General features: G+C 42.6%; 1 protein-coding gene across 3 annotated transcripts in view; it reads left to right on the forward strand.

The window, feature by feature from the left end:
- The window catches only part of ryr3 (ryanodine receptor 3), a 115614-nt gene that overhangs the window by 18058 nt on the left and 75031 nt on the right, over positions 1-22525 (forward strand). For 2 of the 3 annotated variants that reach the window (XM_079361154.1, XM_079361155.1), the window contains exons 3-14: positions 4439-4543; positions 10349-10423; positions 10723-10801; positions 11048-11160; positions 13490-13589; positions 13793-13886; positions 14492-14566; positions 15815-15971; positions 17899-18063; positions 19770-19891; positions 20014-20194; positions 21063-21198. In XM_079361154.1, the coding sequence (XP_079217280.1) occupies positions 4439-4543; positions 10349-10423; positions 10723-10801; positions 11048-11160; positions 13490-13589; positions 13793-13886; positions 14492-14566; positions 15815-15971; positions 17899-18063; positions 19770-19891; positions 20014-20194; positions 21063-21198 (1402 nt within the window). Of the gene's footprint in view, positions 1-4438; positions 4544-9855; positions 9871-10348; positions 10424-10722; positions 10802-11047; positions 11161-13489; positions 13590-13792; positions 13887-14491; positions 14567-15814; positions 15972-17898; positions 18064-19769; positions 19892-20013; positions 20195-21062; positions 21199-22525 lie in introns of all 3 variants that reach the window. The other variant, XM_079361153.1, reaches the window with a different exon arrangement.

Here is a 22525-nt window from a genome sequence, read left to right on the forward strand (position 1 = left end):
ATCTGTCCCTCGGTGGTGTTCGTCTATTTTTTAGAAAATGCTCTGTAGGTCTTGATTTTGGTTCTTTTGAAAGAAATGTTAAATAATCCTGTTCTGGCGTTAGCAGCAGCTCTACACCTGAAAGTCGTTCTCTTAAAGAGACGAGTCAGAGAAGTTTTTCTCTCCGCCATTTTTGTTGACAAAATCCCCAACATGCCTGCCCCTTCTTGATTTTAATTGGCCAGCGAGGGAAGAGTGACTTTGACGAGCACAGCGGTCTTCCATGGATTCATTGAATTCAAGAGTGACATTTATGAGCACAGTGAGGCCGAGGTTTTATCTTATAAAAAAACAACCCAGCGTTAGTGGACACAGACCCGTAGGCTCATATTACAAATGATGTTGTGTTCTTTTTGGGTATCAAACCTCAAACATTATGATCCAGCTTTAAATACTCTCCTATGATGCCAGGTTGTGATGTATTTATGAGCTGTGCACATCAAATAAAGACAGTTTTTAAATGGACCAATGAGCAGTAAGACTTTAAACACAATTTAAGGTTGTGAGGATTTACTAGCTGGTGCAAGATTTGAAGCCGCCTGTGACAAACACCTCTCTCCTGGTGACAAAGCTTCGAGCCATCTTTGGTGTGAAGATGCAGTGAAGTGTCAAGGGTGACGTTGGTGGCGGTATGTGTGTGTGTGTGTGTCTCTCTGTGTGTGTGTGTGTGTGTGTGTGTGTGTGTGTGTGGGGCGGGGGGTCTGTCATCTGCTGGCTGATCTCAGGTGCTGACACCTCATCTCTCTAACGAAGCCCGGCTCACTGCTGCTAGAGAGAAGAAAGGCCAAAGGGAAACAAGAACTTTCTAAGACCAATTAAAAGGCGGTGTTATGACGTTGCTTTAAATAGAACGATGGTGAGCATGCTCATCAATATTTCGTGTGGTTTTCAATCCCATAAAAAGAGCAACTCTTCCCCACCTTTCCCAGACAGTGTCGAACTGGGAGACATTCCCATCATGGATGAATACACCGTTGGTTCACCGAGGAGGACGTCGAGGGTGGTTCATGTTTTTAACCTTTATTTAGGCAGGTCAGAGATCTCTCTTATAATATGACATGGACAAAAATAGCAGCAACATCATTTTAACGAACAGTAAATTTAAGATACGAGCCGAAGCACGAGCACACAGAAAGCCTGAACTCAAGAGCTAAAAATCATCATCAATAATAATAGCTTGGATTTCTACAGCGCCTTTCAAGAAACCCAAGGACCGTTGACAGGAGTGGAAAAGGGGGGCAGACAACATGAGAGACATGAAACACCAACAAAGAAAAGAAAACAACACAACACAAACAAATGATGGAAAAAGTTTTTTTCAACAAATTCTAAAATGTTCAGCGACTGAAGATGTGACTAAAGCGTCCTTAAAGTTAAAAGGAAGGAAAGAAGGTAGTACCTTATTTTGACAGTTCACTTTAGAGTATAAACCACAATGGCGAGTAAGGAAACCAGTTTGACTTTCAAAGACATTCATGTATCATAAACAAGGACGAGTAAACTCCACTTTTCTCACCTACAGAAATATTCAACACCACCAGACTTCTTTAAAAATGCAACACAGTTTAGTCTCATTTCAGCTGACATCCATTCTGTGAGGGAACAAGAGAAAAGTGATGGGATTATAAACAGTAGCCGACCTTGAGACAGTGGAATAAATCATTTGATTTCCCTTGAATGTCTGTGTGTGATGTAATCCTCTCGATTGTAAAATAGTCTTGTTTGATCTATTGAAGGCTCATTTGCTCATTTCCGCAGTTTGTGCTTCTGTATTGAAGAAGCTCCCACAGAGTGTGGAACAAATCTAAATCTAAAAGGTCAGAGAGACAGTCTTTTTTTTTTTTTTTTAATGTCCAGACAAAGACAAATGTTCTGTGTGTTTGCCTCATCCTGGAGGAAGTATGTTAATGGAAAAATCGGTTGTGAATAATTCATTGGCAGTGTAAAGTCTGGAGCCGGCTGAGATACTGCAGAAGGTCGTTTGAGTCGTTGAACGTGGAGCTCTCACCCCCCCCCCCCCCCCCGTCCATCTCAAACTGACCCTTTTTGAAACGTGAGACGTACGTCAAAGTGTTTCATACGTTTCAATACTCAATATTGAGTTTTAAAACAATGAATTCTGTGAGAGCACCAGAAAGAAGCGCAGCCTTAAAGAAGCTTCATGTGTGAGGTCATGAAGCCAGAGGAAGAAAGCAATGTCTAAATTGCGTTTAAAAATTGGCAACATTAAATATTCATAGACTTTAGACGGTGTGGAGGACCTTGCCAGTCATTATCGGGAATTAAAAACAAGAAATGACCAAATATTTTTTGTCTGGGACTTGTGTTTTTCTTGCTGTGGCGTTGTTCGATTTTTATTAATTTCAAATTCTGATAACTTGAAAACTCTAAATGAGTTGAGTTCAATTCTGGCTGTGAATGAATGCTGTGGATGTTTTTTTCTGCTCACATCGTTCGTTGCACTGCAGAGGAGCGTCCACACACACACACACACACACACACACACACACACACACACACACACACACACACGCACACACTCCGGTGCATGTTTGTGTTGAGTTACAGAGCAGCTTCTTCCTCATTATCACCCAGCAGCTCTCCTCTCTGTTCACTGTTCTCACTGCTCTGCAGGGATCGAGGGTCAGACGGTGGAGTGTCGGTGCCCCCGACACATTAAACTATTCCTCCTCAGTGTTGGTGCACAGATAGACTACAGAACAGGTTTTTTTGTGGAGCTGGTGATTAGGACAAAAAAAGAAGAGATAATCAGTAAATATGTGTAAAAAATAAAGTTTTGCTGTGGTTCAGAAGGTGTGGTCGTTAATGGGCCATGGCTAATTAGTTTGTTTACATGTTGTTGTTGTTGTTGTCAGCAGTGTAATGTTAATCAACACTGCCATCTAGCACTTCATTCTGTCAAGTCATTTTTCATCATTTGACAAGCAGATGTCGAAGTAACAAAGCGGCCCCAGGTCTGCCTTCAAACTCACTGATACTAATCTCACGTGAAGCTGTCCGCTTCAGCTTTTTGAAACTTCAGATGTTACCTTTTTTTTTTTTTACATCCCAGTTTCATACATAAAATCTCCGTGAACGGTCCCACATCAGTGAATTATTTATCATCATCAGTTGATTCTGAATGATAGAGAGTTTACAGACAAACGTGGACACGTTACCAGTTTTTCAAGCTCGTTATAACCAGATGAACGACCCTGTGAGTAAAATAAGGCCTATCCTAACTAATTATCGGTCAGTGCCTGGGCAGGCTGCACACCTTTTGACAGACCCTGTTCAGAATCCCCCAGCCACTCGTTAGCAACACACCGGGATGGGAGGGAAGTTGCAAAGTGTCGGAATTATTTATGAGCCCCATTCCTCACTGAGCTGTTTAATCATTTCTGTGGCTCTCTTGTCTCAGACCGGCAATTAATTTGGTAACCATTACCACCGCTGAAATATGTCGTTTAAAAAGAGGGAGGAGATCAAATGTTAATGCAGGCTTTCTCAACGTTGGGGTTCCGACCCCACGTGAGGCAGCGTGGAAATTAAAACGGAAATATGCATTTATCGATCAATAAAGAATATATGTTGTATATTGAACACAGGCTACTGGATGCCAGCCAAGACCAACAAAGGAACCAGCATAGTTTCTGTCTGTCCATCGTGCAGAAATATCATCGGAGATTTTTGTTCCTCTGTCCACAATCATAGACATTAAAAAGCCTACATGTTGCAACACAGTTGAAAAACTATTACACAATGTGAAATAAATACATTTTAAGCAAAAAGCTGTGTTTTGGATGTCGGGGTGTCACCAGAGTTTTTTTTGGGTTAGGAGCCAAAAAAGGTTGGGAACCACAAATGAATAAATTTATTTGATGAAGATTGCATATTCAATTAAAAAGGTAGTTATTCCAGTGTTTTTAAAGCTCCTGTTTTCCAGTGCAAGGCTATGTTGTCACAGTCTGAGCACTGCCCCTGTTAACTTTTACAATGTCAAGATGTACCTTTATAAATGTTGATACAAACGATAAACTATTCTAAATCTCCTTAGCTATGACCTTAGAAGTCTGTTCAAGAACTTTATCACGTTAAGTCAAGTTTTGGTTTTACTGCCTCTGAGTTCTGTCGATGATAAATGGTAAATGCAGAGGAAAAAAAAAACGAGTCGATGACATTCACAGAGAATAAACTCTATGAAGATTGTTATTTTTACCCGTGCAGGAGAGGAGCCCCATTTTGCTCAGTACACCTTTGTCATTTCCTTTTACACTGATGTTTCTTTCCCTTTTGTCTGTCATCCTCCTCTCCCCCACTTTCTCTCTCTCTCTCTCTCTCTCTCTCTCTCTCTCTTCCTTCTTACTCATTTGTTTTTCTTCTTATTCCCCCCCTGCAGCATGTTCCTCCAGACCTGTGTATTTGTAGCTTCGTGTTGGAGCAGTCCCTGTCAGTGCGGGCCCTGCAGGAGATGTTGGCTAACACTGGGCAGAACAGCGAAGGGGTGAGTACCTGCCTCCACCCAGCCTCCCTGTTTTTCCACTGCTCTCTGTGTCTCACACTCAAACACAAAGTCGTACACACCATCACCTGCCTACAAGTCACACAGATGTCTCATACTGTTATTGCAGAATGACTTTGTGTGTAATCTGGTGTAAGAGAATGACGTTCTTCACAACTTTCATCCAATTTACATCATATAACAAAAGGGACATTTATTGTGTTCACTTTTTAGAAACAACATTTGCTGCCAAAGCGGTCACAGTAAACTCAAATGCACTGAAATTGCTTTGTTGTCCTGCTGGATGTACTACATCTTTGCTCAGAGTTCAATTTATGTCCACAGATAGATAGATAGATAGATAGATAGATAGATAGATAGAGTGTTTAACTGTGACTCTTGCCTTTGTTTGTATTGACAAGAGAAAATTGTTTGTTATGCTCGGGTGCCACTAAAGAAAAGTGTATTTTGCCTCATTCACACAAAACAGGTTTGCACTTTATTTAAAGATTGTTTGTTATGCCTTTATAGTAGAGAGACAGGACAGTGGATCGAGTCAGAAATCAGGAACATAGAGAGCAGGGAAGGATCCACAGGTTGGATTCGGGTCGCTAACCACTACGCCACTAAAGCTCCAACTATTTCTACATGAAATGCAAAAAACCCCCAGATTATTGGTTAAACCATATCCATAACATTTGGAGTAAAAAGAAAATACTGTGAGCTACTTCAACACTTGGAGCTGCGAAATGAATTCTAAATTGAAAGTGTCTTGTTTCATTTGCTTTAACATGATCCTGTTTTGCACAAAGAGATTTGAAGTCTCTGGTAATGAAAGGCCGATGAGGTTCAAGGAAAGGAGGAAAAGAATCTGTGAGGGCTCTGCTGCATCCACAGCCTCCTCTGTCCTCAACTCTACGCCCTCTTGATTTAATGTACGGTAAACTGTGACTGCCCCCTTCCTCCGCGCTCCCTGCTCGAGCCCACTCGGCATGTTTATTAGAGCAGGTAAGTAATCTTTGATGGGGCAGAGACTCCGGAGCATCGGGAATGTCATCGGCAGAAATCAAGCACTCCGGTGGGCTACGTGTGGACTGTGAGCGTCTGTCAGGCACTGACATTCATGCGCGCTGCGGCCCTCTAACAGAATCATTTCATGTGTCATTGAATTTCATCAACCAGCACTTCGAGATCCAGAGGAGGGAGGTCGGAAGATGGTTTTGTTCGAGGCCTATTATGAAAACGATTTTGTGAAAAAACGAGAAAACATTGCTTGAATTCTTATAAATAAATATGGACAGACAAATTACGACATACGAGACATTGCTTTTTAACGTATTTTTTCCTCACTGTTTCTGACAGATACACATGGTCTATGTTGATTGTGATAGCATTTCTCAATTGGTGGGTTCATGCATTTGACCTGTTTTTGGCAAATACTCTGAAAAGGCCACTGGTATCAAGAAACAGAGATGACAAAGCTATGGTAGCATGAGTCCTTGTGCAGTACAGCTGCTGCAGTGAGAGAGAAGCCCAAGCATCACAGAGCTCTAGCACAGGTGCTAATTGCTATATGAACCAAGTCAAAAGAAAAAAATTATTACAAAAAAAGAAAAAATATATATATATATTCATTAAATGGCTTTGTGTCCATTCAATTCATAGCTGGAATGCCCAGCGTTGGAAAAACAAATGCTGTCACTTTGTGCTTGTGAGTTTCCGTTAACTGACAAATCAGCACATTTTTGACAGCATTTGAGCTTTTCAACCTGCACATGACGTTAGAGGGAAAATGTATTCTATTTTTAAATATGGTTCATGCAACATAGTCACCAAACTGTGTATCGTTGAACTGGAGGTCTCTGGCCGCAGCTGTACTTTCATGCACAACATAGCCCTCTGGCACAGATGGTTCTTTAAAAGGGTCTTATTTTGTAAACCGCTTGGGTCGGGTGAATCAGGCCTGCATTGTTATTAGCCTGGGTAGCAGATTTGTTTAGTGCTCAACAGCAAAACATTGTTGGCTGGCCTTGTTTGGCCAGAGAACATGATGTTGGCTTGAATACAAACTCTCTGCTAGATGAGCTAATAAATCACCCTTCTCTGTCTTTCTCACTGTAATTGGCCCATTTCTCTCTATTGTTGCCTCTCAGATTTGTGTAATCGTCTACCACACACCCTAATAACACATTCTTTTTTATTTGTATTTGTGTGTTACTAGAGTGCTGACCATGACAAATGGGTAGGTCCATCAGTTTGATGATCCATCATTTTGTTAGTGTGCATGACAAACATACTCACAGCCAAACGAAAAAGGTTGAACTTTACGCACTTTCACTTGGATTAGAGCCCATTTCTTGATTGCCATAAAAGCTGCATTTATGGCTTGTACAGCATTTAGTTTAAAAGTACATGACAGGCACTCTGCTAATTGTAATACGTTTCTATTTTTTCCCCCTCACCACATATTGTGCAGATGACTATTCAAAACTGCATTGGCGACTCACTCTGCATGGTGAATGAAGCGTCCAACTCTTGTGCCCTTAGTCGCTCTGCGGACGAATCAGCTACCTCCTCACACGCTTCTCTGAACTTTAAGTCATGGCAATCTTGAAATAGGCACGAATCAGTGCTTTCTCCTTGTGCACATGTGTCTGTGCCTGAGCCTCTTTAGACAAATTCATGTGCAAAGAGAAAGCACTTGCAGGTGACAGTGTCTGCTTCTTATCTGCTTAACCTTATCCTGTGCTTTTAGTTTGATAAGCTGTAAAATGTTCATTAATTATTGCTTCCCCATAGTAATCTTAGTTATACCTGATCAACTGAATATAAATTAAAGGATCAAAAACCACATGTTGGCACAAACCGTGATTTGTTGGATGGGTGTGCTGCTCTGTTTTCTCTCGGTTTGGTCTCTAACATTGATTCATTTTAAGGTTACTGACACGAGGAAATGTCCTGAAATCTGTTTTGATTTCAGATTTTTCATGTGCATTTCTTTTTAAAGGAATGCTGTGATGTACCAGAAACAACACTTGATTCAAACGTTGTACATCGTCTACCTGTTTTGGTTTGAGAATAAAACAGCCTGATGAATTGTTTGACTTTTTTTAATCACTGCATACGGACAGTGGTGAAAGAAATGTAGGGCATAGATAGCACAATCTCTGCCTTGTCAGATCAGATGGTACTTAGAAAATGAGTTTGGCAGGACTCCCTCTGTCACAGCCTTGAAAAATGGATTAGCATGCAGTTTCCCTTGCTCAGACCCTTTCATATGAGATTATTAATATGAGGTAGGCATTAAGGTAAATTACTGAGTCATGGTTTGATGTAATGGCTCCTTGATGGTTCAGCAAAGAAAAAACAGACGTTTCATTCATTTAAGTAGTTTGTATTTTACCCGGACTCCTTTTCAAGTCATCGATTTCACGGATGAAGAATAAGCACTGGACAAATGATCAAGAAAAAGTGCAAAGTGTTTGCTGCGTTTTAATTCTGTTAGTGGAAAGCTTTTCATTATAGGCACATAAACAACAAGACACCATGGCATCACTTAAGGCATTAAATGTAGGCCTATTTCATGTCTTACTGATATCCTTACTTGTATTAATTCACTACTCATAGTTGTTCTCATCTTTTGGGAGCTTATATATTTAAAAGCCTGTCCTGTGACGCGTTCAGTTTAAGAGGTTGGCATGACAACTGTAGTGACACAACCATAGAAAACAAGTAATAGTAATGTTAGCTAAATTACCAAAGCGCAACTGTAATCAGGCGTCCATGACAGAAACACAAAGTTAAACTATGTAAGAGCTGATAAAAAAGACATATTATTAATATGTCGCAGCTTACCTTATGGCCAAGGTGTTGGTACACAGGACTGCTCAGTGCTGCCATGTTTGGCTGGATGCTAACGAGCATTGCTAATGTGCGTAGTAAAGAAATATCATTTCGATGTGAGTTCACTTTTATGTACATTTTGGAGATGTTGGTTAAACTAAACTTGTTAATCATGTTTGTAGTTTTTTAGATAGATGAAGCTGAATTGTTCAATATTATTTTACTCAAATGCTTTTGGCTTCACTTAGTGGCGTACATCTAACACAAAGTTAGATTGTGTTGCACCTATTTTTAGTTAAGTTAGGTGAAGCTCACTTGTAACTGTAGGTTTGGTCTAGTAACCATTGACTTCTAAATAATTATTGGGTTTTGTTGGTCTTTTGGTTGTATTGTTTACTCAACATCAGCCTGCCATAAGTGCTTCACTTAAAAATGTGCATTCTTGTGATCTGATTAAATTAACTTACCTTTGCTATTATACTGGTCAGAACAGTTTTTGCTGAAGTTTGGTAAGGATCACTATCTGACATATGATTTTGATATTTCGGTCCCTGTGATTCAAGATATAAAGCTGTTAGCAAATTAAACCTTGTGTAAAGTCGCAGTATTTAATAGAGGACACCTTATAAACACATACATAAAACCAGATCCCCCTATAAACTTCTCCGTCTGTTTCCAGTATGAATGCACCCTCTGTAGTGAGCTGTTTCGGATACAGCACTTACAACGGGAGGGGCAACACACCAAAGGTCAGAAGTCCTGGCATTGATGTGTCAGCACGATGGCAGGCCTGAAATACAGACTGACTCTCTCTCTCTCTGTACCCCCTCCCTCACTCCCAGCTGTTGTTGGATACTCTTCCCATTTTTCTTTTGATCATTCCTTTTTGGTCTCGCCTGTACAAACCCTCAGGGAGAGAATTGGTTGCCAAGAGGGAATTAGCTCTCGGTTACATTCGAGGCTTGGGAGTTCCCTCTAGGTCGGATTTAAATGTGACCCTGCGAGCAAACACACAAATTAACGCTGACAACCGGGTGAGAAAGAGGATAGCCTTCATGTATTGCTTATTGGATAAACACTGCTGTGTGCCTTATGCTGGTTAGCACAGTCCCAGACATGGGCTTGGTCCCAGCTGTTTCTATCCGGAGGTTAAATTCTCCATTGTGTCTAAACACAGTCAAGACAGCTACACCCGAACATCTAAATAAACCATACGGCTAATTGAGTTTGGTTATAGTCCTTTGAAGATAAAAGTAGAGCTTGGACTAATTTTGACTTCAATTTTAACAATCAATCCAATGATTGTTTTGTCACACTTAATATTTGTAAAAGTGAAGGGATTCCTTTTATAGCCGTATCTCTGATTCCAAACACGCTTATCGGATTGAAATTATTTAAACCTATTTAAACTTGCTACTACAGGGATGGGTTTGATGCTTATGGCTCCTTCTCTTTTTTCCTTCTGCTGCTAGAGGTTGATTAAAAGGGTAAGTGGATTTTTTTCTCCACCTCAGTGGTGAAGAAGGAACAACATCTTTCAGTTTTTTTGTGTTTTTGTTTTTTTGCTCTGCTGTTTTTCTCACATTTCCTCGTTTTGTTTCAGTGTGTCACATCTATTCTTGTTTTGTCACAAGAACGGGAAAGATGTTAAATGAACGTTGGAGCGTGTTGCAATGTTTGTGTTTGTTTTTGTGTGTACCTTTTGCGCGCCTACCTTCCACCGTCTCCGTGTGTTTCCTGCTTGCTCTTGAAACGGATGTCGAAAGTTGAAGAGACTTTGTTTCTTCGGTCCCGTACAGTTAACTCGTGCTGACAAATGCAGAGGAAACTCTTGACTAACCGTGTCACAAAAATAAAGATTACTAACTTATCCAACAGTAGATTTCCCACCTGTCAGCGTCCACAGGTCAAGGATTATTATTTGCAGATTCAATAATAACTTGTTGTCTTTGTGTTTCCTTTAAGGCGGGCCAGGGGGGTGGACACCGGACCCTGCTCTATGGTCATGCCATCCTCCTTCGCCACTCCTTCAGTGGGATGGTAAATATCAACAGTGCATTTTCATGATTGTCCAGTAAAGTAGTGCTTTGTGGCAAATGCTGTAAAGGAATGTGCACATACTGAATGTGCTACTATACTTTGAAACTCATGGCTTGTATTTGAGAATAACTCGTAAAAAGCTGCAGAAAAATGTGCTCATTTGTACATTTTAATTAAAACTACAAGATCTTTAATATCTGCACTACCCGACCAATACCTAGAAAAGATACTCACGCTCGTCTGGATGCGTTTCATCTCCTTCTTTTTACGCTGACACAAACTCTTTTCCACCCCGTCAGTTCCTGACCTGTTTGAAGACATCAAGGTCTCTTTCAGACAAGCTGTCATTTGATGTCGGACTACAAGAAGATTCAATAGGTACGGTGAGACCAACAGGCACTTTACAGGGTTCACTCGGGTTTTAACAGCTTTTTATTGAATTCCTCCTGAGTAGCAGTTTCAACCTTGACATGGAATCAATAACCTAAAGAGAACGACTACGTTCTATACGACACAAGACATTTGAAGTACTGTAAGCCACAAAGCTTTGACTGCTCCTTCAGACGATGGCTGCTATGAGCGTTCTGATACTGGGATCAAAATGTTTGTGTTTGTGTGGAATAGGAGAGTCCTGCTGGTGGACCATCCACCCTGCGTCCAAGCAGAGATCTGAAGGAGAGAAAGTCCGCATCGGAGACGACCTGATCCTTGTCAGTGTGTCAACAGAGAGATACTTGGTAGGTCGAGACTCAACGAACGATCATTTCAAGCTGACCTGTCACTGAGGATGACAACCACTAAACATGAAGGGAATAGAAATGGTCTCTGATAGTTTCATTTTTAGAGCTACATGTTCATTTTTTAGCAAACATTGATTCTTTATTTTTGATGGAAATGTTTCCTTCAAGCCAGCTGAATAAAACTTTACTCAGACTCCATGTAGCAGGCGTGATTATGCAGGTCATTGAGGTCAACAAACAAACTATGAGGAAAACTAGTGACCAGAATCAGAATCAGCTATATTGGCCAGGTATGTTTAACACACAAGGAACCGTGTTGATCAATATTTAAAATGTCCAAAAATCAAAAACAGACATACATGCTATGTGACATCTATAGCTTGTTTTTTTTAATCGTTAATGACTTCAGATGATAGGACATAATTGACAATTGAAATGTGAACCGAGTCTGTTCTCACGAAATCAGCAGCCTCCACTGAGTGTCTCATCTCTAGATAAGAGGTTTTTCTCTCATGAATATTTACTACTGTTCAGACAGTCTGGATGTGTCGGATACAGTCTCTAGTTACTGATGCACACTGTGCCGTCTCATATTTTCCGCCTTTCTGGTTTGCTGGTTTGATCTCTCTTGATTCCGATTTTCTCTGCTGTTGTTTGAGGGCTGTGTTGTTTCTCTGCCAAATGTTTTTTCATGTCCGAATACAGGTGTCTGTCCCTTAAAGTTGCGAGAGTTGCGAGGCAGACGATGCATCACAGTTTGGAGATTATGCGCCTCACATAGCTAGAATTCACCGTCTGTCGCTCTGCAAAGTTTCCTCGCCGCCATGCTGCTCTGATACCTGCCTCACTGCGGCACTCTTCAGAGTGACAAGGCAATTCAAGGGGTACACCTTCAAAACGTTTCAGCGCTATCTGTAATAGAAATCTGATTACTTGTAAAGCCCTCATGTGCAGTTACTTTTCAAAAATACATTTTTTTTGGTCTCTTTGATGAGCTCAGACTTAATGCCGTCTCCCTTATGCAGAGCGTTACACCCGACCTCAATTAACTTAGCAGGTAAAAAGAGAGAGCAGAGGGAGATTTGGAGAGGGAGATTGAGAGGAAGTGGCAGAGAGAGAAATGGAAAGGAGCAGGGACAGCGACGTGCGACGCATGGGAGAGCGAGCAGCGCTGGCTGTTCGCGGCCCTCCAGGGAGGGAAATGTGCAATTAGGGCAGAATTGGCAAGAATCCAGCCTTTGGTCTCCTCTGATGGGAGATCTTCACCTGATTCGGCCCTGACGGAAACTCACCTTTTTGAAGAACAGGGCACATAAGAAATTCCGGCAAAAGCAATCATTGCTCCATCACTTTGAACAGTCATAAATATCGTGACTCAGGCTTTTTAGGATGTATGCAGCTGTTGCTCTGGGACCAGTCGGGATGAAATACGTCAGCTGTTTCCCTTTTCTCTGTGTCTTGTGTTCAATCCGAGGCCCTCAATTATCTAGAAAGAGTGAGAGCTATATACAGCTAGGCAAATAAAAACATAAATATTTCTGATCCACTGTAGTCTAACTCTAATCTACGCCCTCAATCAATGCAAATCAAGTGTTGGACAGAAAAAAAGAAAAGCCATAATGTGCATAATATGAAACGCTAATCAATACGTGTGGGACAGAGTTTATAGATGTATTACAATGATCAAATGGCAGGTGCCAACAATCAACATTTTAATTCAGTTTTTAATGAGATTATACTCACTGTGTCACTGAAAGAGAGAGAGGAAGACAGCAGGAAAATCGAAGTTGAAAAAGTGGAACATAGTGACTCTGACACTGAAGTACATGTGAATATAAACGACAGTTAAATACAGATTTTTTGAGTTTTTTTTTGTGCCTTTATTAGAGAGACAGGAGCGTGGATAGAATTGGGAATTGGGAGAGTGGGGAATGACACGTCCCGAGGCCACCCGCGGCGAGGGCTCCAGCCTCATGGGGCGCGCGTGCTCCCCACTCGACCACGGGCGCCTCCACTTCACCCCACTCACATCTCGCCAGGATAAAGCTCAGGGATACCATCATCCGGTTTTGCAGGACTGTGTTTGGACTTGAAGGAATGTTTGTAGAGTATTATCTGGACACTGCTGCATTAAGAGACAGTGATGCAGCACTGCTGTGTTTTAACACTGTTTGGCAGCTCAAGAGGAGACACGAAATGTTGTTTCATCTCTTTTCGACCCCAGCACTGGGACATCTCCTTCCTCTGTGCGGTAGAGCTGAATCTTACCCTTTGTTTCTCTGTCGAGTCTGTTTGATTTGTTCTTGAACCTTCTTCTCTCTTGCAGCACCTCTCTAACGCCAATGGCAACATCCAGGTGGATGCCTCCTTCATGCAGACCCTCTGGAACATCCAGCCCACCTGCTCTGCAGGAAACATGGCTGTAGGCAAGTTCACAGCCCCTCGTACACAATTACAGCTTCTATCCACTGTTTTTTTTAAAGAAAGTTAACACAGTGTTTGCAAAGATTACAACCAAGTGTTTTTGATCGTGTACGGCATTCAAACTTGTGATGTTCCATGTCAACCTGTCGCTCCATGGTGGACATCTAATTGTGAAGTTTTGACAGATGTTGTTTTCTCCTCTCAGGGTTTTTGATTGGTGGACACGTGATGCGTCTTTGTCATGGTCACGATGAGAGCTTGACCATCCCAGGAGCAGACAAGAGTGAGAAGGAGCAGAGGTTGGTTGCATAGTAACTCAACTAAAGTTATCATTTGAAAGATTGGAAATCAGGAATTGAGAAAAAATTGTTTTGAGGACAGAAAATAAAAAAAGCTTCCTCAGCTCTTGAAACAGTTTTGACTTTTTGTCACAGTTTTTGTTTGCCGGCAGAATGAGACTCGCGGGTCGTGTAAATCACTACGAAAAAAAAGTTCCATTAGTACCGAACTTAATGAAAGTAAAACACTCTCCGCTTTTTACAGGGCTACTCGGTCTTTGTTTTTTTTGCCTTCCACTTGGGTTTTGTGTTAGTAAGAATCGCTTTGACTTGTTTTTCATCAATCAGTTTTCGATGTTTAATTATTTTCTTCCTGGCTTAGTTTTCTTTCAGAATAATTATCACAAAGAGCAGATTGTCTTTGCATCAGAATAAAAATATGATTTTTTTTGTCTTCTAATCACGGATCATAATTGAATGGGTAATGAAAGTAAATCGCTTCAGCTCCACAGATTAATATAGCGCTTTAGCTGTGGTAGAACATATTCTGTTATTTAATCCTCACTGCGACTGTGAAGCCTCTGAAATAATACAACTCGTCTATTTTTGTTTCTTTGTGCTCTCAGAATAGTCAACTATGAGGCGGGTAAGGGAGCATCAAGGGCTCGCTCACTTTGGAGACTGGAGCCTCTCAGGATCAGGTGAGATCACACACACACACACACTCACACACACACACACACACACACACACACACACACACACACACACACACACATATACAAAGACAGACGCACATGCTAGTGTAAATGAAAGAAGGGTCTGCTTTATCAAAGACATACAGGAAGTAGCTCCTCTTCATAAATCAAGCTGCTGCCTGATTTCCAAAAATCACAGTTTCTGTCTTGTAGGTTATTTCTAAACCTCTCCTCCCTTTACTGAAAACAGTCATGACCAGTCAGTTGAAGAGAATCTGTCACAGGGTATGCTTTAGTTTCCCATCCCTTTTCGATATACTTCTCTCTCTCTGTCTATCCCCCCCCCCCTCCTCTTCTGCTCTCTTCGTCTCTTTAACTGGCCACCCACGCAATTCCCCTCCAGTCACATCGTCTGCCAGTTCTCACTGGGACCGCCTGTCACAGTCTGTACGCTGTGAAACCATGCAGGTGGCTCGATTAATGCACATGTTCTCGCTCCAGGCTCAGGGAGGAATTTTAAACGGGGTTTTCCCACGCTGCATCGGCCTTATGGAGAAAGCAAAGCGCCTCTGACAGCGACAAAGTTTCACTTTGTCTGAGTCTCGGCTTTATTCCATTTACAGACTGGTTTCACTAACATTTCAACATGTTGTCCAGGGTGAGCTCCCCTTTAAAGAGAGGAAGGCGGCGTAACAGTTAAATGTATATTATTGGCATCTCTTGAATTTAGAAAAATCCGCTTTCAACAGTTTAGGTGGTCGTTTGAAATGGAATTGCTTGTGAGTCTTGACTTTGTATGTTTCACATTTTTACAGATGTGACAGCGACACTTGAGACTTTTATTTTCAACTTTTATTTCAAGCATCTGAAGGAATTTGACTTCGTTCAAAGCCAAAAAAAAAAAAAAAACCTATTTAACTTTCAGGGTATTTTCCATGTGTGACCTTTATAGTAACAGTAGACTAAGACCTCCGAGGTTTCCTTAAGTGGCCACCTCAAACGTTGAAAAAGAAAGCCTATGACTTCCTTCAAGTTTTATGTCACAGTTCCCATTTTATTAAGGCTGTCACTTATTAAACGTTAGCATAGCTCAGCTCTTTGTCTGTTTCCAAGCCTGCCATCGTCTCTTCACTAACCTATTGGGTGATGTCTCTGAGACTAGATTCCTGGTATGAGCAGTAATCTGTGGTGAGGAACACAGGAAATCCAGTGTCGTTCACAAACGTTTTGACAGCAGTCCTCTTTGTGTAGCTGGAGCGGGAGCCACATCCGCTGGGGTCAGGCCTTCCGTCTACGCCACCTCGCCACCGGCAATTACCTGGCCCTGACTGAAGACCTGGGACTGGTCCTCCAGGACCGGAAGAAGTCTGACACTACAGCCACTGCCTTCTGCTTCAGACCCTCAAAGGTTAGCACTCACTATCCTATTCCACTACAAGCTCTTCCTGTGTGTGCCCCTTGAGCAAGGCACTTGCAGTTGTCTCCAGGCAGCCCGAGTTGTTGATGTAACTACATTTCCAAGGCAGCGTTCCCCATTAAAAAGGTCTCGAAATGTTTCTCCCCGACTACTTCATCAGTCAGGCGCCAGAGACGGCTCTGTAAGCTCGTAATGAGCTCGTGACTCGCCACAATGAACCGACCTTTTCCCAGCTGCTGAGTCGACGACTTTGAGAATGCACATGAACATTCGTGCATTCTCGTTGCACAGGAGTAATCGCCATTTGCTGGGATGAAACTATTTTCATTAAAGAAGTCTGTGATGCATTGAGGGGATTTTCAAGATGTTTTTTTTTTTGTTTTCTTTTGACTGTTGTTTATTTATTTACCGCAATTATTCCACTGTTGGCGGCCCAGACTCTGTTTTTTTGAACTCTTTCTCTCTATCCGTCTGTTCATTTGTTCTAATAGGTTGTACTCCAAAAATAGTCTCACTCCCTAAAAATAACCTCCAGAAACAAGCACGTGGCTCGTCTAAAGCTCAGACTGAAAACAGGTCTTTTTGTGAGGCTGTTTGTGAAGCCCAGAGAGGGTTTTTCTTTCAGTAAAGACAGTTTAGACACCGAAGTTGAGACGGGATTTTCTTTATTTTCTTTAAAATGCCGTCACACTTTTGCAACTTTAAACCATAAACTTGTTAAACGCTAAATAAGGCAAATGTTATTTTTTTAAATGATTAAATTCTATGCACAAATCTACTTTTAATGTTGAAGAAGAGACAACAGGAGTGCTTCTGATATCCCTCAAACCACCGGCGCCCATGGAAGGAAAACTTAAGACTAAAAAAACAGGAACACATATTACAGGTCCAGGTACTGAGGATTGTTAGACAACCATCAGAGACCTTTTTATTTAACTTACTTTATATTTTAACTGCATATTGTCTATTTATACGCAATTACTTCTTTTTTGTAAATTTGGTTATAGTATTTTGTAAATTACATATATATGTATTTGTAAATGTATATTTTTGACATGGCATCTGCAGGATTGTGTTGAACTTGTACAATGACAATAACGATATCTTATCTTATTCATTGGGCTAGAGACATAAAAACACACCGATGCTCATCGGCTTGCACCTTCTTCATGGTGCCATTACTCCTTCAAATATTCTTTGTCAAGTTTTGAGTTTAACCTGGAGGTGTCCTGTTTAAACATTGGAAACATCCCAGCTCATTCCCTGTTTGTTGTGTGAGGAATCGTGCATTATTATCTTGAAACTGCTTCAGTGACATAAATATCACAGTGCCATGAGTCACCTTCACTGAGTCCCATTATGTCCCCGTGGATTTCCTTTTTATCTAACTGCTACCTGATGAAATCCTCTCGGGTGCTGCAATTTTTTTTCCAAACTGTCCCACTCCCGACATCACAGTATAATTGCCATCTGTAATCACAATTCCTGCAGCAGCTTCAGGCATTCGGGGATTACTGAGGAGTCATGGTTCTTTTGAAAATCAAATATAGAAAGAAACTCTCTTATTTTATGTATATTACTTAATCTCTTCTTCCTCTGCCAATCGTACGCCTCCCAGTACTGGTCGGGTCCTGAAGCGAAAAGGTCACTGCTCTGCCGTGTTGGACATTGGATTTAATATGTTCCCCACTTCTCTCTGTCGCCTGCAATCGTCTGCCTCGCTCCATCTCTGCTGAGCCAGACATGAAGCAGAGCTAATGAGGCCAGCAGCCATGAATGAACTCTCCTCAACCCGCCTCTCTGATTACGTCTGATCCCAACACATTGTTGTTCTTAATGTCTCTGTGGCTCCGTCTCGTGTTTTAGTTGGTTGTTGTTGTTCTTTCCCATGATGTGGCTCTCGCTGTCAACACAACAGGAAAAGGGAGACTTGGGCCCAAAGAGGGACATCGACGGCATGGGAGTCCCGGAGATCAAGTACGGAGACTCGGTCTGCTTCGTCATGCATGTAGCGACAGGACTGTGGCTGTCCTACATGTCGCCTGACGCCAAATCATCCCGCCTGGGGCCCCTGAAGAGAAGGGTAAGCTGGATAAAAACTGTTCTGCCACAGATTTACAGTTCAGACTGAATGACTTCAGAGGTCACATCACAATACATTATTTCAAAACGTATTCAATTTACTGTATTCAAATATCCTCATGTACCTAAAAAAGACTTCACATTCATCCAAAGCAGTGCTATTTTACTCTGACGGTATCAGATGTATGTAAGCAAGTCGATAAAGTAGGTGTGTAGTGACCTTTAGAGGAAGTTTCTTTTCTTCTGAACAATCCCATTTAAGTTTTTCTAAACCTTTTATTTTTGCTTAGATGTCTTGTTGTGGTGTTTTCTAAGTTTCCAGCTCACCTTTTAGTCCCCATCGCTCTGATGTTGAACTGCAAGCCGAATAGGCACACCGGTCACGCAGAGTGAATCACGCAGTGTGCGGCGAGCGCGGCGAGTTCCGCGTGCTGCACGTAAACGATCCTCCCTGAAGCTTCTTCAGAAGTGGAGTCAGAGCGGCGGACTCTCTGTCTCCATGTGTCCGATGAGACACACACACACACACATGTTGTGGTCATACGGCGGCCGTTGTCAACTGACTGTTGTCATGGAGACAGGACGGAGCGAACACTACACTGCGCCTTCGCCACCGTTACATTCACAAAGCTGACATCTGTCTACCTATGTGTTTATGATCCTGCACGCCTGTCATGGCTCGTCCCCATCACCTCGAAGTCTATGTTCGGAATCGCATACCACACCTAATCACGCCAGTTGGTCCCGCTGAACGGTCGTCTAAACACTTCCCCCTCACCCTGGAGCATATTTATTTTCCTTTTCTATTTAAAATCATTGTCTGACCCGGATACTCGCGGCGCAAACCCCTCTCCCCTGACACCCACCCGCTCTGCAGACGTGATGTAGTGTCCCGTTCAGATGTGATAATGGGGCCACTGCGGATGGTGACAGTTAGTTTTGGGTGAGACATGGGGGATTAAGGCGGCACATGAACACTGCTCATCGCTGGGCCCTTCTCCAGGGACATCAAACGCCACCTTGTGCCGGCGCCAGGCAGACCCCGCAGCTCTGGCGAGGTGCCAGTGCACCTGATATGTTAGAGGCGATGGTTAGTATACACTTGGACCCACCACCCCTTCCTGCCTCGATGCTGTTTGATTACAGTGAGTCGGGTTTCGCTGAGCTGTAGTGGTGTAAACCTACTCTCATTACACCTCGGAACGTTTCATTCTAAAAGCTCCTGGATAAATAGCTGCTGGAGTATCTGTTTTATCTCTACTTCAAAAAAAAACACCATTGAGGGGGCCGCCAGTGGCCTAGTGGTTAGTTCTCATGCAGCATGTACGGAGGATGTTGTCCAAGGTTTGAATCGGCTCCTTTCCTGAATGTCATTCCCCTCTCTCTCTCTCTCTCTCTCTCTCTCTCTCTCTCTCTCTCTCTCTCTCTCTCTCTCTCTCTCTCTCTCTTTCTGTCTCTCTTTCTGTCTCTCTCTTTCTCTCTCTCTCTCTCTCTTTTTTTCTCTCTCTCTCTCTTGTATAAACAACAATACTTGAATACAAGTTGCGAATCTTCAGCCATTTTCTAAATTTGGATTGGACAAAAGAAGGCGCTCCCTGATGCATTCTTGTTGCAGTGCCTTTGTTGCCTTTGGTCCTAAAGGAATCAGGAAGTGTCCATTCATGTGTGTGTGTGTGTGTGTGTGTGTGTGTGTGTGTTCTGGTCTAGGCCTGCCTGCATTCTGAGGGCCACATGGACGACGGCCTTATCCTGCAGCGCTGTCAGCATGAAGAGTCTCGGGCTGCTCGCATCATCCGCAACACCACCTTACTCTTCACCAACTTCATCAAGTAACTGCTTCGAACCGCTTCTATCCTTCAACACGAAACAAACTCCCACCAACATGTCGATTCTCATTTGGTCTGTTTGAGATGCCAAAGCTCGATTCATCCTTTTTGTCTCGTGCCTGCAGGACTTTGGACAGCATTGTGGACGGTGTGTCCATGGAGGTGGCCGGTTATGTTGAAGAGGTGCTGCAGACGCTGAACGACCTGATCGAGTACTTCAAACAGCCCGATTCAGAGCTGGAGCACGAGGAGAAGCAAGTTCTTCTGCGTTCACTCATCAAACGTCAAGACCTCTTCAAAGAGGAGGTGAGAGATGTCATATTTTGGACTCCACTTCTCAATGAGACTTCTTCTTAGCTGTTACGCTGGTTTATGATCAGTCTGCAGGACACTTTGTCGTGCCCTGGAGATGAAGCCATGAAAGTGTTTATAGTAGTACACACAGCACAGCAGAACAAGGACAGGGACACTTTCCCAGGAGAAAAGTAAAAAACAGTTTTTTTCCACAGACACCAGGATGAGATTAATCAGAAGTTTCTATGACTTGTAAATGCAAAGCTACAGGAGAGTGTCACAGTCAAGACAATATAATAATGTACTTTAACATCTTCAAATGTTTGTTTCCTATAGACTTCATGCACAACTATATTCCTTGTCTTATAAGCAGGGTAGGTCATTTCCTCCAGATACACTTTTTAAGATTGTTGTTGAAATTGTCTTTAGGTCCTGACAGTAATTAATAACTCACGTGCTCTGAAAAAAGAACAAAAACAAATCCGTCATCTGTAGCACTTTGTAAACGCGTAAAAACTTCGACCAATGTCGGCACTGTTTACACTTTTTTTATAAACCAATCAAACCTCTCTACCCCATGCATGCACAAGCCCACACTCAAGGCATGAGCTGAAATCCGCTTCTGGTGAGGGGCGTGGCTTTTGAGTGAGCACAGAGGGGAGGGAGATGATGCTGCTTTCCAAATCATGCTAGTTTTCAAAAATGACCAACCCTGCCTCTCATCAACAATGATCTGGTTTTTTTTGTGTCATTTAACAACCAAAAGTATTCTCAAGAAGACTTCACATCCTGCCACTATCAGTACGTGCATTCTGTTCAGAGGGGGGGGGGGGGGGGGGGGGGGGGGTGAATCACGAATAACTCCTGACCTTCTTTTCAGGGCATGCTGACCCTCCTGTCCAAATGCATTGACCGGATGAACGTGTACGACAGCGCTGCTCACTTTGGAGAGATGGCAGGGGAGGAGGCCGGCGCAGCGTGGAAGGACATTCTTAACCTCCTCTATGAACTCCTGGGTAAGTGTGGCTGAGTGATTTATCATATGAAACATCCACGTCTTCAGTCAGCGCTGTCAGCTGTCGACCCCGAGTCCACATGCAGTATTAATCCCACCCAGAGTGTCTTTGCAGAATCCTCGCCCTCTCCTTTAAACTGCACACTTTATTCTCACCTGCTTCCCTCTCCTTCTGCCGTCCTTCCTCCTCCATAAACACCCTCCTCCCTGCTCTTGTTTTTCCTCAATGCCACATCTGGGGTTCACAGCTGGCGATGGCCTTTACATGACATTTATTTGTAATGATTTGTGACAAGGGAGTTGAGGGAGAAGCTAAGCGTGTACTCTTCTTCCACAATCTGCCCTGTCTTCCGTTTAGGACACATCCTTCTCTGAGAGCAGTGTGGGCTCATTACGAAGCATTGAGCTGCATATTTGAAAAGATGACGGCGTCATTAACAAAATGCCAGCCGCCACAGGTGTTGGCAATATCCTCGTTCTCTCGGGGGCCGGTACTGAGTCATGAAATGCTCAAGTTATGACCCTGAGAAGTTTTATTTTTGCCCAACTTTTTTTTTTTGTCTTGGGTTAGTTTGTTCTGCTGTCATCAGAGCTTTAGCATCAACAGCTAGCCCTCGGCTCACCTTGACTGCCCTCATATTCATCATAACCTCCCCAGCGTGTACTCCCACGGTGAGCACAGACGCTCCCAAACACACTCAGCGCAGTGCACGCCAGCCTCACCCACACAGGGGTCACCCCCAAGAATGCGAAGGCAGGTTTTGCATGATGAAATGTGCAGCAGTTTGTTTTGACCTCCTGGCCTGTCGAAAACAAGTCTGTCCGTTTATTTGAGGGGATTAAACCGAGTCATTAGAATTTAAATCTCCAGGTGGACAACTGACCTTCATGTTTTTTTGTTTTTTGTTTTTTTTAAATAGTCTTTTATTTATCAGTCATCCCTTGAGATCAAGACGCCTTTTACTAAAGAGACATGTGTCCTTCACAACTGCCAAAACAGCAAAACAGAACAACACACTGACATTAAACAGATGTCATTCAAACAATTTTTTTTTTTATTAATTATATAATTCAGCTTTCAACTCTTCTGGCTGGATGGCAGCTTTTAGTTTGTTCCATTTAAAAGGTGCAGAGGAACAAAATCTTTGTCTACATGAGGGATGTGGAGGGGCAGCAGGGAATTGGGTTGGTAACCAGCGTATCGATCATCAGATCGACACGCTGGTTCAGATCAACCTACACTGAAGAGGTGCCAGGGCACTTACTGCTGAGGTGCCTTTGAGGAAGGAACAGAACCGGCAACCGCTCTGGTGCGCTCCCATGTGTAG

Source organism: Symphodus melops (assembly GCF_947650265.1).
Source record: "Symphodus melops genome assembly, chromosome: 1".
Lineage (NCBI taxonomy): Eukaryota > Metazoa > Chordata > Actinopteri > Labriformes > Labridae > Symphodus > Symphodus melops.